At 36.7% G+C, this 16906-nt stretch overlaps 1 protein-coding gene across 1 annotated transcript in view; it reads right to left on the reverse strand.

The window, feature by feature from the left end:
* Window positions 1-795: 795 nt before the first annotated feature.
* hs2st1b (heparan sulfate 2-O-sulfotransferase 1b) overlaps window positions 796-16906 on the reverse strand; it is a 111341-nt gene continuing 95230 nt past the window's right edge. The window contains exons 2-7 of the mRNA XM_039691659.2: window positions 8775-9013; window positions 7211-7296; window positions 4853-4991; window positions 4637-4734; window positions 4333-4490; window positions 796-2291 (exon numbers count right to left, since the gene is read on the reverse strand). Coding sequence (XP_039547593.2) covers window positions 2065-2291; window positions 4333-4490; window positions 4637-4734; window positions 4853-4991; window positions 7211-7296; window positions 8775-9013 — 947 coding nt within the window. The 3' untranslated portion in view covers window positions 796-2064. The remainder of the gene's footprint in view (window positions 2292-4332; window positions 4491-4636; window positions 4735-4852; window positions 4992-7210; window positions 7297-8774; window positions 9014-16906) is intronic.

Consider the following 16906-nt stretch of genomic DNA (forward strand, 5'->3'; position numbering starts at 1 on the left):
CCCTTGTTTAATGGTAAAACTGTATAACTGAGATTGAGCAACCGATATGAAGAAATGTCTATTACTTATTTACTGTAGTGCAGCTACTTTTACACTTCTGTGATATGATTACATTAAGTTACCCAACTGTCATATATTTAAAGTCAATAGTCAAGTCAAATTCAAGTGAAATTCAAAAGTCAAAGTCCAATTTTATGTAATGTGACATTTCTGATTGTAAAATATTATTCTACAAGAAAATAAAAATGTAGGACGTGACCTGATAATGGACAGTGGGCATTTGTGCAAGTTATTAATGATATTATAAAGAAAACAATATTATACACTACTAATAATTTATGACAAAATCTGTATAGTCTTGTTATATATAAAATATAAATAAATAAATAAACATCATAATCATAAACAAAAAAAAAAAAAAAAGAAAATAATACTTTTGTTCAGCTGGGATACATTAATTTGATCAGCGACCAGTAGGATGTTTAAATTGTTACAAAATATTTCTATTTCAAAGAAATGTTCATTTTTATTTTCTATGTATCAAAGAAAATAGTTTTCAGTTTTCACAAAATCGTATTAAGCAACCCTTAGTTAACACACATTAATTATAGGATCAATATATTTGATAAATCTGTAAATAAGTAAAAATTTAACATGTTTACTATTTAACTGATGTTGTAATGTAACACGTTAACTTTGACAGTCCCAGAAAACACATTATACTGTACATGTACAGCCCTGTTGGAATCTCTGGAATTTGTAAGAGAAACTAAGCATCATGAAAACAACATGATCTCACAGACAGCTAAGTTTATTTGAAATGCTTTGAGACAGTTTATATTTAAAAAAAAAAAAAGACAACGAAAGATAAAGGACCCAAAATATAAGGGACGAACCCCCCAAAAAATTGGAAACCTGGCATGTTTAAAAGTTTAAAACAGACGTTGTTTAAATGATCCGAACCAAAAGCTGAAACCCGGGTGGAATACATGACTCATGAAGGCACTATTGAGTGTACAACTAATGTTGGTTTAAACCTTTTCTCTCCTTTTTTCATATCTTCTGGTAGAACACACTATAATAAAAATAATTTGGACTTCTGAGAGGGTAGCAGTCTGCTGAGAACATGGTCCTGACCGCTAAAAGATGATATCAGTAGTTAAGCCTCAAGGAACCAGATCTGGACTGAGAAACAGGATCATGGAGATCATGGCCTTCCATTCACAACAGTCTCTGTTCTTAAAAGTATCCGGACAGTGCAACTTCTATTTCATTATTTTAGAGTCTGCAGGAGTTGTGATGGAAAAAATGAGCGATAGAAAAGAAAGCAAGCAAGCACCAGTGGGTTTCTCAAAAAGAAGTCTATTTTCGAACTAATTTTAAACTCTACAGCTTTGAATTTCTTACAACCATTTGGTCCAATTACATAAAATATACACATAAATACAATTTGTACAGATGTGAAATCTGTTTCACCACTTTCTAACCTCCGGCTAGGCTACAATACCTTTACTAAAGTCTGTAAACACTGTTCATGGCATTCTATTAAAAATCAATATACACAATGCAAGAAAGTGATAAGAATTCACAAAACCACAGTTAGTAGTAAAATAAGGAGGTGTTCCTAATGTACCAAATGCCTGGTACAAAAAGTACCCCCTTTGACCCTGTTCAAAATTCATATTTCACAACCATGTCTGATAGCCAAAAAAGCTTCTGTCATTTTCTTTTGGAAGGCATGATGAATTATGTGAAAATGTGATGTTTATGTCACAAGTGTTTTCGCTGCTGTGAAAGTTCATAAAAAGAGAGTGGGCTCGAAGAGACTTGATAAAGAGAGTCGTGGTCAGCACTGCGTAAAGTCTCTCTCTCTCTTTCTATCTCAAAAAAACAAAAAAACAAAAACGAACTAAAATAAAAACAGGCTCTAAAACCTCTAGTCTAGGATCTCCAGGATTTCGTGTCCACATTTCTTGACGTCCTTTTCTTCTCTTGCCAGTGAAAGTGACAGAACAGTACACGAACAGGCCGAACGATACATGGACCGGGATGATAATGCATACTCTAGGTTACTTTTGGATAGATTTTCTCGTAAAAGAAGTTCTGAGCCAGCAGGTAAAGCTCTCCGTCTTTTTCCCTGACGCTGTGAGCACGCACAAACTGAAACTGTTCCAGCGCAAACTCATAAAACTCGTTCTCCATCTTCCATATGTTGGACTGCTGCAGCTTTGAGATGGACTCTTTAGTGGGAGGTTTCTTCTCGCTTGTTTTCCTCAAGTGAGACTTCTTACCTGCAGTTGACGTCAAAGACAATAAAATGCAGATCACTCAGGAGATTTTACTGGTTAGAATCATCAACATTTTTTTAAATGCCGAATACCTGAATAAGGTGCCTTTTAGTAGCTAATCTACACGCATTTTAACTTCACGCATCATAACTATGCATCATAACTATATCATTACTATACTGATGTGTGTTAAAGTGATTTTGGTTGAAAAAAACAAAATAATGTTTCATTTCCTAACAAAAACGGGAAGATTTTTAGTGCTGGTAGAAAAATATAAAAAATAGCATTAAGATTAGCATAGGAATATAATGTAAGTTTCAGAACTGAAAACGTCCTGGTTAGTCCAATAAAAGCTTTTATTGACACCAGGCTCTGCAAATGACTCGTTTTTAAAAGTGGGGATCTATGACATCAAAGAGGATAAAACACCACCCCCGCAGAAGAAGATCAAAGCTTACTTCAACACGGCCATTAACCGACCGATTAAGATTAACGGTGCTGTGCCGTGTATATTGGATCCGGCAGGAATTGTGCAACACACGGACTCTGGGTCGAATCATTCACAATTTCCCCCAAGTGCATCGACAGGTGAGTTGAAACTCATAATAATTTGCAAAAACTGTTATCCACTCACAGCAGTGGGCGTTTACTTCCAAGTCTTAAGTGCGAGACGCCAATAAAAACTAAGCGTTTCTGAGCAAGGCTCAAAACTAGGGTAGAAATAGTCTATTACTTATTCATTTTGATGTTTTTGAATGTAAAAACCCAGCGAATGTCATAAGTTGACCTCATACAACAATATAATAAAATTGAAAAAGCCAGTTCATGACCCCTTTAAGGAGGCCCGGCTGCAGGATGAAATGACTGAGGGGGCATGTGAAATTGTTAAGGGGGCTTAACTTTATACCATCAATGAACAATCAATACACCTCGCTTTGAAACAACAGATTTTTAAATGCAGCGCTCCATAACACACTCCGTATGCAACCACTTAATAAAAAGATAAGCCAGCATAATTTTTTATTCATATATGAACTCTTTCATGCTTAAGTTTAAAATATTCTGACTTACTCCCCAGAGTGAGTTTTTATTTTAGAACGTTCCCCCTTAATGTTTCCATGGCAACGCGTCATATTTGTCACGTGACACCATAGCCACAATGAATGACAGATGTGTATCGCTTTTATTTCATTTTTCCTTTTTTATTTAAAATATATTCACAAACTTGCTTACCATGTCATCAACTATCTGGTCTTCCGATTGTCAAAAATGTGTAAGTGAGTGTGTTTGGTTGTTTAAAACCTTTATAAATAATCTTGATCTTTATCTATAACGTGAGACGACACCACATTTATTTGCGCCGCAGTTCAGAGAGTCCTGTCAGTCATCATCAGTTTCTCCCGAAATATATGCAAGAAAGTGGCCAGTGAACTGTGAGAAGAATAAAGTAAACTTTACAGTCATTTCCACTATGTTTGTCTGATATCAATAACACACGTTGGCAAATTATATTTGAATAGATTGTTATTGCTGCTTCCACAGACATCCGTGTGTATTTTACAAACTCCAAATGTACTGTTTTACTAGTGCTTAAGTGAATTTCAATGTCTGAAACCTAAAATAAACATTATGAGGTTGAAACACTGCATAGTTTTGATATATGACAGCGCTGTCCGTCCGTCTCTGGCTCAGTGCCAACCAACGCGAATCAGTGATGTCACGTCACTGAACATTATACATCCCTTATGGGACTGTACCGCTCAAAAGGTTAAACATTTCATTTGTAACCATGAATACAAAAATGAAACTGAGGGGGCACAAATGAGATCTGAGGGGGCAATGCCCCCTTTTGCCCCCTCGTGGCGCCGGGCCTGCCTTTAAGGTACTTCTCTCATGGACTTTCATAAATTTGAACTACAAACTCACAAAGCTATTGCATTCACTTTTGTATTGTATAGAATACAGTCAGCCAGCTTTGGAATGAAAACACTAGTAGAGTAGATGTAGAATTGTTATTTTTGGTTGGCCTATTCGGATCAAGTACCTGTGCGGTAGAGCTCAGTTGCTCCTCTGAAGAAACGTGGTAGCGCTGCCTCGAGCATCATGATAAAATCCTCCAGCTCCTCGGTCACTCCCACTAGCAGATACTCATTCACTAAATTATACTTGGCCTGCTCGAGGGCCCATCTACTGCCAACATTCCTGCACACACAGACACACAAGATCAATTCCAGCTTCTACATAGTTGAGAACAAATCAGTAATGGGTGAATCAATCAATTAATTTAATGAGAAAGAGCATTAAATGAAAAGCAGAGTAACAGGCTGCAGACTGCTCATATTACCCACCAGCACTCTGAGTAATGGCCACAGAAGAACGGGATCTGTAACCAAAGCTTCTCAGGAGTGCAATCAGAACCTCCTGACGACACACACTCATCAAACGTCTGAAACACAGTCACACACATTGCATCTGAGCATTCGTATGGTGAGAGCATGAAATGTTACTTTTCATAATGGAGGCATTATCAAATATTAAGAGATAAAAACCTTCAAATACAATACCTTTTTGTCGCCCTGCTTTCTCCGTCTGAGACCTGGCCGATAATCATCTCCAAATCGGAGAAAATAGTAGTAAGACACCAACCTCTCGATGGGGTCCCGTACGATGTTGATGTAAACCGGCTTCCCCTTGATCCCAAACCTATTTGGGAAAATAATATATATATATATATATATATATATATATATATTAAACACACACACACGGGTGGCTGGTTTATTATCTTTGTGGGGACTCTCCATAGACGTAATGGTTTTATACTGTACAAACTATATATTCTATCCCCTTATACAAACCCTATCTTTAAACCTTCCCATCATACAAAACTTTCAGCATTTTTACATTCGCAAAAAAAAGGAAAAAAAGTTTTCTATATGATTTTTAAACTTGTTTCCTCAAGGGGACACAAGACCCTTTTTAAGTAGCTGTACACACACACACACACACACACACACACATATATATATATATATATATATATATATATATGTGTGTGTGTGTGTATAGACCATTTTGCAAGATGTAAACAACACTGGTCCAGAAACACTTCCTGTTTCAGTTTGTAACTGTTTTATTTATTTTACATGTAAAGAAAACATCTTAAAGATTTAACTTGTTTAGCTTTGTTTAACTTTTTGATTAAGTTTTATATGTTCTGTTGGTTGTATTTTATCCCAGCTTTTATGTAGAGTTAAAAAAAAAATGAAACAGGAAGTGCTTCTGGACCAGTGTTGTTTACATCTTGCAAAATGGTCTATATATATATATATATATATACACTCACCGGCCACTTTATTAGGTACACCTGTCCAACTGCTCGTTAACACTTAATTTCTAAGCAGCCAATCACATGGCGGCAACTCAGTGCATTTAGGCATGTAGACATGGTCAAGACAATCTCCTGCAGTTCAAACCGAGCATCAGTATGGGGAAGAAAGGTGATTTGAGTGACTTTGAACGTGGCATGATTGTTGGTGCCAGAAGGGCTGGTCTGAGTATTTCAGAAACTGCTAATCTACTGGGATTTTCACGCACAACCATCTCTAGGGTTTACAGAGAATGGTCCGAAAAAGAAAAAAACATCCAGTGAGCGGCAGTTCTGTGGGCGGAAATGCCTTGTTGATGCCAGAGGTCAGAGGAGAATGGCCAGACTGGTTCGAGCTGATAGAAGGGCAACAGTGACTCAAATAACCACCCGTTACAACCAAGGTGGGCAGAAGAGCATCTCTGAACGCACAGTACGTCGAACTTTGAGGGAGATGGGCTACAGCAGCAGAAGACCACACCGGGTGCCACTCCTTTCAGCTAAGAACAGGAAACTGAGGCTACAATTTGCACAAGCTCATCGAAATTGGACAAACGTTGCCTGGTCTGATGAGTCTCGATTTCTGCTGCGACATTCGGATGGTAGGGTCAGAATTTGGCGTCTACAACATGAAAGCATGGATCCATCCTGCCTTGTATCAACGGTTCAGGCTGGTGGTGGTGGTGTCATGGTGTGGGGAATATTTTCTTGGCACTCTTTGGGCCCCTTGTTACCAATTGAGCATCGTTGCAACGCCACAGCCTACCTGAGTATTGTTGCTGACCATGTCCATCCCTTTATGACCACAATGTACCCAACTTCTGATGGCTACTTTCAGCAGGATAATGCGCCATGTCATAAAGCTGGAATCATCTCAGACTGGTTTCTTGAACATGACAATGAGTTCGCTGTACTCAAATGGCCTCCACAGTCACCAGATCTCAACCCAATAGAGCATCTTTGGGATGTGGTGGAACGGGAGATTCGCATCATGGATGTGCAGCCGACAAATCTGCGGCAACTGTGTGATGCCATCATGTCAATATGGACCAAACTCACTGAGGAATGCATCCAGCACCTTGTTGAATCTATGCCACGAAGAATTGAGGCAGTTCTGAAGGCAAAAGGGGGTCCAACCCGTTACTAGCATGGGGTACCTAATAAAGTGGCCGGTGAGTGTATATATACACACACACACACAGACACACTACTACTACTACTACTACTACTACTACTATACTACTACTAATATACTAAATATAAATGTAAGTTTAAATTTTCTTAATTTGTGATACATTTCTTTTCCTTTCATGACAGCAGCACAAACTCCACATATGTAAAATACAAAATAAAGTGTTACAAAATGAAGGCTTGTTCCATTTTTAACCACTAGAGTGCAGAAGCACCTAAATGTATCTTCTCTTCTCACATCAGTCATTTATGTAGCTGTCTGATGGACCTCTCTTATTCAGAGACAGACAAACAATTCATTTACTAAGGCAATTGCTTACAGTAATTGTTGTGATGATTTTATATGAAAACAGCAAAAACTCACTTTGTGAAGTCCAAGTAGGCAACATGGCCGTGGTAGAAACCTGGTTTCATTTCTCGCCAGGATGTCACGTTCCTTACAAACCTCATCTGTAAGCACAAGATAACACATTCGATTTGTCCCTGTGCACAGTTTATAAACCACTAAATTTATTTTAATGCATGTGTGCTATGCCTCCATCATTCAAGCATCAACGATATCCAAATCTCATATAACAATCTCGCACTGACGTACTGCATCTGTCACAGTCTGCTGAACAAACCAGCCAAGTGACTACTTAATACAAACCAGACACAAACACATTTCAGCAATGTTTTCTCCAAACATCCTCCACATAGTCCCACAGCTAAACTCCCCTGGGAGGGGAGAGGTTGTACCTCCTGCACCTTTGACAGGCTTTGTTGAAAGCTAGACTAGATATTACCTTGGCAGAATAACCCACAAATAACACCTTCCCTCCATATGCTCCAAGGCATTTTATTTTGCAGATGGCAAGATGACATGAATACAAATTCAAACGTATGCTCACGATCGCAGTCCGACACAGCCAGACGCCGGGTTGAATAACGTTGACACGTGTGAGGTCAAAATGACGAGGGAATGCTTTTTGTTGAAGGCAACACTTTCAACCCAGCAAATAAAACGTGTACATTCATTCGTCAAAACCCAAGATTGATTTCCGTTAGCTGCCAACGCGTTCCTCTATGTAACAATACATATGATGAATAGAGAATTGTATTTCTTTGCTGCTGTCAACAAAATCTGCGCTTCATTCTTTTTCTATCCTTGCTCATCGTTTTATCTCTGGGTTCAGTTTGTTCAATGCTGCTTGTCAAACAAAGGCACAGAAGCAGTGTGGATATTGACAGTAGGCTATGAATAATGAAGGTGGAGCCAGAGATGAGAAGGCTTGTTAGAGACCGTGTGCGACAGAAACACAGGGCCGCTGCACTGACGTCACCTGGCCTGTCAGAGTGAAAATTGAGCAAAAGATTATCACAATCTCATAAGTACAAATGCCCTAGACCTCTGCATTCGGTGAAAAATGCACAGGTGTGTCTGTAAAACGAACAGCTGGCATAGTCACAGACATTGTCTGGCGTTTTAATTATCCTGTAAGCATATTTAAAAATGAATGCCATTCGTAAAATGTATTATTTTTTAAATAATCTATTTTTTGTAAACTGACAAAATTTAAACCTAAGTTACACCTAAACAAATCTTACAGATCTCCAATGTTTGAAGAAATGAATACTTTTATTCGGCAATGATGCATTCATTTGATCAAAAGTGACTGCTGCAAAATAAATAAATAAATAAATAAATAAATAAATTATATATATATATATATATATATATATATTTATTAAGTAAATGTAAATATGCTGTTCTTTCGAACTTTCTATTCATCAAATAAATCCTGGAAAAAGAACCTTTTATTATCTTTTTAAATAAATAAATAATTTTGGATAAAGAATATTGGATTAAAATGTTAAATAACCTCATAGTATTTACAGAAATGGCAATCATTTTGATGTAGTTCAAGCTGATGTAATGGACATGTTACCTGGTCCTGCAGGGACATGACTGGATTGTTCTTGGTGGTGTTGATGTGGAGAACATGGAAGCGGTTCTTTCCGCACAGGTCATATGCGATGTTGGTGAAGGAGGTGCTGGCAGTCTTGGGCACACGGTTATAGATGATGACCAGATCCTCAATCTCAGGCAAAGCTGGAGAGTCCCGCAGACCGTCCCGCGTCTGTCTATGCTCCACCTCTCGCACCTCGTGCCTGGCCATGGTGCGCTCTGCAGGAGGAAGAAGAATTTTCATATTTATTTTTTATTTATATCAAACACCTAAAAATATAAATATGTTATTGCAGAATTTCTACGGTCATACTTCATTAGGGTAAAACAGCCAAAGCATTGTTCAGGTCATCCTTGTATACATTTAAAAAAAAGAATCTCAAACACTTCATTATGCCGTGTTATGCCTGACATTTAGAAATAAATTGAGGTAATCTGACCTTAGATTGTAATAAACATCAACGCATTCTCACCCCAAGGCGTCACCTTTGACCATGCTTCAATATTTGACGTTTTAGGCGCCCTTTAGCGTCACTTACATGACGCGATCCTACGGCGTCATCTAACTGACGCTAAAGGAAAGCGTCAGTTAGAGGACGCGGTTACCCAGATAGCAAACTGACATTGAATCAACGTGGAAACGACGTCTCTCATGACATTGAAACAACGTTGATTTGCTCATCGAATTAACGTTGAACCAACGTCAGACGCGGCATTCTTCAAAGCTAAATGAAATCGAAAATTGGTTTGCTTTCATAACGTTGAAACAACGCGTTGATTTCAAGTTGATTTTCCGTTAGTTTTGAAAGAATGACGCATCTGACGTTGGTTCAACGTTAATTCGATGAGCAAAACAATGTCATATCAACGTTGTTTCGATGTCATATTTCCACGTTGATTCAATGTCAGTCTGCTATCTGGGTAGGTTTAGGTGTGGGGTGGGGGTAGGGTACACGCGATCCTAGGGCGTCATTTTACTGACGCTAAAGGGCGCCTAAAGCGTCAGATATTGAAGCATGTCCAAATGCTTCCCAAGGCGTCAGTTAAGTGACGCCTTGGGGGTGAGAATGGGCTGTAAACATAGCATTAAAGACACAGTGTGTATTTTTTCTACTAATATACTCCTATAAGCAAGATGATCAAAGTCCCATTATATGGAGAATTGACTACAGTTCCAAAGCACGGGTAATTCCAAAGGACAGCAAGCACATAGAAGAGAGAGAGAGAGAGAGAGAGAGAGAGAGAGAGAGAGAGAGAGAGAGAGAGAGACACTACAAATCAGGGGCAGCTAAAGATCTGTAAGGTTCGCAACAGGCCCTTCAGCCACCTGTTGATTTAGGTGACAGAAAACAGCAGAAGGATGAAAAGCTTGAATAATGGAGCGAGAAGGGAAAACAAAACAAGCAGTTTCAGCAGCAGAGCATGTTTTTCTTTATGTACACTACACACACTCAAGCACAATAACTTCACTGTCGGTATTAAGACATCAGCAGAATTCGGCACCCTAAAATAACTCAGCTTTCTGTTTAAGAAAACAGTGTAAAGTAACACACAAGACAGAATATAGAAATGTATATAAATGTTGTAATTACCCTATTTAGCCCTATAATCATATCAGAGCTAAATCACCATTTGAGAGGATAGCTTTGAAAATCCCAACCCGGTCTCATCCCAAGACGTCATATAACTGACGTTTTGGGACGTCTTTTGACCATACGTCAATATTCGCCTTTTTAGGGCCCCCTTAAACGTTGGTAGATGAGGTTATGGGATCCTAACTCTACCCCATACCTAAACCTAACCCGTCACCTAACTGACGTTAAAGGTAAAGCGTCAGTTGTATGACGGCCCGGGATCGCCATCTACCGACGTTTAAGGGGGCCCTAAAAAGGCGGATATTGACGTATGGTCAAAATACGTCCCAAAACGTCAGTTATATGACTTTTTGGGATGAGACTGTGTTAAAAATCCACCTTTTTTTTCTTAATAAAACTACATTTTCTGCAGGTAATGTACTTTTCCGTATTTCATGGGTTTTCAGTTCAATTCTGGGAGTCACAGGAAGACACTAAAGACACTGATGACAAAGGCTACACATGATGATCCCAGTGACATTTACACAACTCACCATGCAATGTATGGTGAAGAGTTTACAAATTCTAAAATCTAAAGCCTGAATATAGAATCTATTTCAAAATCAGCTCCACAGATAAATAAAAACATCAAAATTACTAATTAAACAAATAATTATCAGTCAACTGCATCGACCAAAATTTCCACATCAGTGTATCGCAACATATTTTTGTAGACATGCTTTCCTTAAAATGGAACTGAAATGTTTTTCATAAACAAACAAACAACAACATTATACATTTTCAACAATAACACATCTGAGTTTGGCAGATGTTTCCAATTTTCACAACCTGCCACAGAAGGAAGGCACATTGCTCATGAAGCTCAATGTGTCCCATGTGAAGGATCCAATAAGATTCAAATGTTATATTTTAGCCAACCAATCTGTCGTTTCTATCCAAACTGTTAAGGGCTGTGGTCTGAGCTGAACACCCTCTTCCATGTAAAGAGAGCACCGCTGACAATTCTTCCGTGCCCTGGAGGTGCTTTCAAAAGACACAAGTGCACTCTTAAAAATAAAGATTCCAAAAAGGGGTTTTCACAATGCCATAGAAGAATCACTTCTTGGTTCCAAAAATAACCTTTCAGTGATCACTTCTTAATAGAACCATTTTATTTCCTTAAGTGTGAAGAACATTTTCAATTTCTATAGAAGCTTTTTGTAGGTCCTGTTCATGCACCAACAGCAACACAAAATGAAAAAAGTGAGATCGCAAAGTTGCATCGCTGAATGCTCAACATAAGCAGAGATATCGTCTTTCAAAAATCAAGAAGTTTAAGGCCTACAAAAACGACTCGAATGGGACTACAACAAGATACTTTCATATCAACCCTCCCTCCAGGATATATGCAAAAAGGGGGCATGGCCTTTTTTCTGTGGCTTTATCGAACAGGAAGAGTTATCGTGGAGAGCTGTAGCCATGCCATCAAAAGTGTGTTATTTTCACCCAGCTGTCAGGTCTTCTGTGTTCGGTCTTCCTACAGGTGCTATAGTTCGTCAAAACAAAAGTTAAAGTTTACGTTTGATTATGTTTCTGAATATTACAATCGTAATTTAGCTCTCTGTGCTGTGCATTTACAGAACACAGCTTCCAGATTCAACAAGAAACTTATTAAAACATGAAGCAGTTCCAACTTTAAAACCAGAGGCAGCAGTTGTTGGCCCACAACCTGTAAGTAATGTATTTGCAAGTAAAATTTCAGATGTTTACGTTTTATCAAGGACGTAAACAAATGCCAGCGCTCGCTTTAGTAGCCAGCCTGCCTTTAGTATTTAGTAGTTATGCTATTTCGTCTGTCAAACGCATACAAACATTTTTGACCTGAATTTGTAATTATGTACTAATTTTTTACATTTATGTATACTTTGACATAATTTTTCAATTTCATCAAGAACGTAATGCCAACACTGTTTGTTTTGTAGCCAGTTAGTTCGATGCTATTGTGTGTGAATAAGACAAACGTGTATAAAGTAAAAAAAAAAAAAAAAAAAAATATATATATATATATATATATATATATATATATATACTGTATATATGTAATCGCAACAGCAAACTTCAGCTGCTGTTATCAGTGTACAGTATGGTTTTAACACAGTTGCCACATGTCCACCTAAAGAAAACGATACACAGAGTAAACTCAGTTTTGTTTGTTCATACAGTATATCGATAAAACAATAACTTAAATAAAAAATGGTTACTCAGGCATTTATTCAGTTATATTAAATGTTTAATCAGGAGTAACAGTGTATTGAAATTCGTACAATAATAGTAGAATATAATATAATAATAATAATAATAATAATAATAATAATAAATGTACCATTCAGAAATGTTTTGTGAGAGCCGTGTTTGGGGAGGTTCTGCGTGACTCTCTTCATTGCCGCTTTCTGGGTCTCATTCTGGCTCGAACTGATACAGCATTATCGACACCATTATTTACATTGACCGGAGCACATGAAACTTTTGTGCGTAAAGGTAATGGGCGTGAAGTTTCCGGACAACGTGCACTACGCAGTTTAGCCAATCACAACACAGCGACCCAACTAACCAATCAGAGCCCACTGCCTGTTTCTGAGGGAGTGGTTTTATAGACTCAGGAAGTCAATCGCCGTTCAAACGACAGAGGAGAAAGCTATGGGAGAAAGCAGCTAACAATAAAGGTGAAATTTATGAAAAATAAGTCTATAAAAACAAAACAAAACACAAATACATGTTATATTGCACCCCATAAACACAATCATGCAAATAAAAAAAAGCAGTAAATCACCCATTTAAAGGATTTTTATGGAACCATCAATGCCAATTAAGGACCTTTATTTTGAACTGCTTTTCATGAGGGACCAACACTCAAAAACAAAACAAGAATTCTCCTGTGGTTCACATGGAGCCAAGAGAGTTCAGGATGGAAACACCAAATATGAAAGTACCACTTACATTTCCTAAATTAATAAATAAATACAAACTATACCTGTATACTATCTGATGCATCACTGTACCCAAACACAAAATGTGGGCATGCCAGTGATTTTGTGCATTCTAATATATTTTTAATCAAAATAATTTAATATGCAGTTAAAATAATGTTTAGTTCACCCAAAAATTACAATTTACAATGTTGTGAACATTCATTTTTTTCTGTTTTCCAAACCTGTATTTTTGTTCTTCGCTGGAACAAAAATAATAATAATAATAATAATAATAATAACAACATTAATAATAATAATAATAATAATAATAATAATAATAATATTTAGAATAATGTTGGAAACCAAAGCATTCCAGAGCATTCCATTTTTGGGTGGACTTATCTTTAAAATATATATATATATATTTTTTAACAAATAAAGATTAAAATAGCATGATATCTTCTGGAGTGTAAAGAAACTAAATAACAGAGTGAAATTTGACGCTCCATGCGCTTATAATGGAAATGCACAGCAATCCTGCAAAACAAAAGCCAAGCAAAAAAATAATGAAATCTTTCCCCAGTCATCGCACTATATCAAACACTCATTTTCCACACAGCAATTATGCAAAGCTCAGTTTGCTAATAGACTCATCAGTCTTCAACAGTGCACGCCTACCAGTGCATTAAATAAGCCACTTAAAATATTGATCAAGTCTTAACAAGCCTCTGTGCATCAGCTGTGCTGCTCTAAAACATCATCCACCGCTGAGGACACTAAACCACGACAAAACCAGGACACTCTCTTCATATCAACAGGGCCGTCTACACTGTGACTGACATAAAACACCCAAACTAGAACCCTCCCCTAACACATCCTCACCAGTACAATCATGAATGGCCATTACAAAAGATTTCCCTAAAAAAAAAAATACAGTTCTTTAAAACGTTCTATTTATCAAAGAATCTTAAAAAAAAATATGGATATAAATGATCGTGACACTGAAGACTGGAATAATGGCTGCTAAAAATAAGCTTTTCCATCAAAGCAATACATTACATTCTAACATAGTTTTTTTTTTTTTATCAAATAAATGCAGCTTTGATGAGCAAGACCTTAAATCAATAAAAAATATATAATATAATAATTATGTATAATGCTTAATACTTGTATTTATTTTAAACACTTGTACTTATGTATATTTAACATTAAACATAAAAAAAAACTGATTGTGGAAGTTTGGATTTATGGCAATCCACAATATATGTATATGCCACATTCCATCATGACAATACACAAATAAGTGTGTTATGTGTGCGACAGAGCACTCGTCGACACACTTCTGATATATTACGATGTCTACATAAAATATTTAAGCACACTAAAAATAATAATAATAAAAATAAGTTATAGTAACTAACTCCCATTAAGTCAGTTTTAAAATAATTTTTTGATAATATTTTACATTTAATTATTCAATTTGAAGGTGTTATAATTATACAATTAAGTAGAGACAGAGTAATATTTAATTATCAACATTTACTTATGGTTATGTCTAGGATTAGGGGTTAGTATTTAGGCATAATTTATATTAATAATAATAGTAGTACATTACTACGTACATGTAAGGTGATGCTAAAAGTGTTACCCACAAAACCATAATTCATATTTTGTATTTGTCCTTGACCATGCAATAGCATACTGCACAAAATAAACAAACTTTTATAATCATTATAAATGGCATATATAATAAGATTATAATGGCATCGTTTAGTTTGGCTATGCTAGAGAAAGGCATCATAGACAGAAGGTTGCGGGTGTAATAGGCCAGAAGTGATAAAACCTGAAACTGGAGCTGTGTGTTTGGGTTTGTCCTCTGCAACACTAACAGAAGGCTGAATCTGCTCGTAATGGAGAGGGATGGAGACGCTCATTCGTGTCACCGAGCAAAGCGTCCATTAAAGATCCAACTCCCTCCAGCTTCTTTACATAATTCACAGCAGGAATGCATTTCTCTCACTCATGCATCTTACACTTTTCATCAATCTGATGAGGGAGAAAAGCTCAGCTCTTCTCCCAGCAGAAGTACAGAGGATAGCAGACACGCTTGCATTGCTCGTCTTAATTAGTAAAATAACACGCTCTTTCCTGACACACAAACACCTTTCCAGGTGATTACGCCTTTGAAGGTATTAAGAGGAGGATGCATGACAAGTGAAGCTGTTTGAGGTTTTGGCTTTTGTGCTGAAACCAAGGTCTAATGGGAGCTCATTAAAGTCTACGCGCATCTCTCGCTCTTCCTGGTTTCCCTTCAGCACAGTAGAGGGCAGCATCTTGCTACCAGGACAGGTGGCCGTGTAATTGGCAGGGTTTTGGGAAGGCTTTCCTTCATGGAGGCTCAGCAGGTTTCCTGGAGGCGTTTCATCCACTAATGATCAACTGTTGTCTACATCTCTATATCAGTGACATTATCTGATGGGGAGACAAACTTTTTAAAATAAAATATAAAATATATACTTTTTAAATAAAATGATGACGACTGATCCTGTTATTAGTGTAAATTATATAGAGTGCTGCAGGGAACACTTTTATGAATTGAGGAGAATCCTTATATATAATCGGCATAAGTAAAAAGCTAAATGCACTGAGCTTTATTTGTCCTGCAATCTACAAAATGCTTTTAATACGTTGAAAAGAGCAGCTTAAACATCTTAAAAAGTTCTTTTTTTTGGTACTCACAGAACAAAAATCTAATGTATTTAATAGCGGGTAACAGAATTTTTTTTTTTTTTTTTTTTTTTAGGGTTTAAAGGAATAGACAAGCATTTATGGGAGAGCCACTCGATCATTCTTTTCAGATTAAAATACAAAGACAGAAAATAACATCCACCAACCCCGCCTGAACACTTATCCATAAAACTCATTTTGTGTCAAGTGCATGATATCCAGCAGGTGGCGCTTATCTGGAATCAGTGGTGGACGAAGTACTGAATCTCAGTACTTAAGTAAAAGTACAAATATCCAGATAAATATTTACTTTAGTAAAAGTAGAAGTAACACAATGACAAGTAAAAAGTAAAAATTACCTGATTTTAAATGTACTTTAAGTATTAAAAGTAAAAGTACTTGAAGAGTTCAAAAAGCCTCTAAGTGCCATTTGAAATTTTCTTCTAAAATGATAATTTTTATCAAGCTTGTATATTTAAGTTCAGTAATTTCACTTAAATGGCAATGAATATGAACTATTAATTGTCATTTAAGTGAAATTACTGAACTTAAATATACAAGCTTGATAAAAATGGTCATTTTAGAAGAAAATTTCAAATGGCATTTAGAGGCTTTTGCATCTGAACTCTTCACTTGCATAACAATTTATTCTCTTAATGTCTATTTTCTAATGATTAATAAAACATTTAATTCTAACTCATTCAACCTAATACTCCTATAATGATGTTCAATAATGATGGAAAAAAAAATTGTCACCATTTCTGAAACAAGCTTGCAATTAGGCAATATAGCTACACATCATGCTTATCCTTACTATATGTTAATAACTATGTTTGGCAGTC

The sequence above is a fragment of the Pimephales promelas genome, chromosome 8, assembly GCF_988280905.1.
Source record: "Pimephales promelas chromosome 8, fPimPro1.hap1.1, whole genome shotgun sequence".
Taxonomy (NCBI): Eukaryota; Metazoa; Chordata; class Actinopteri; order Cypriniformes; family Leuciscidae; genus Pimephales; species Pimephales promelas.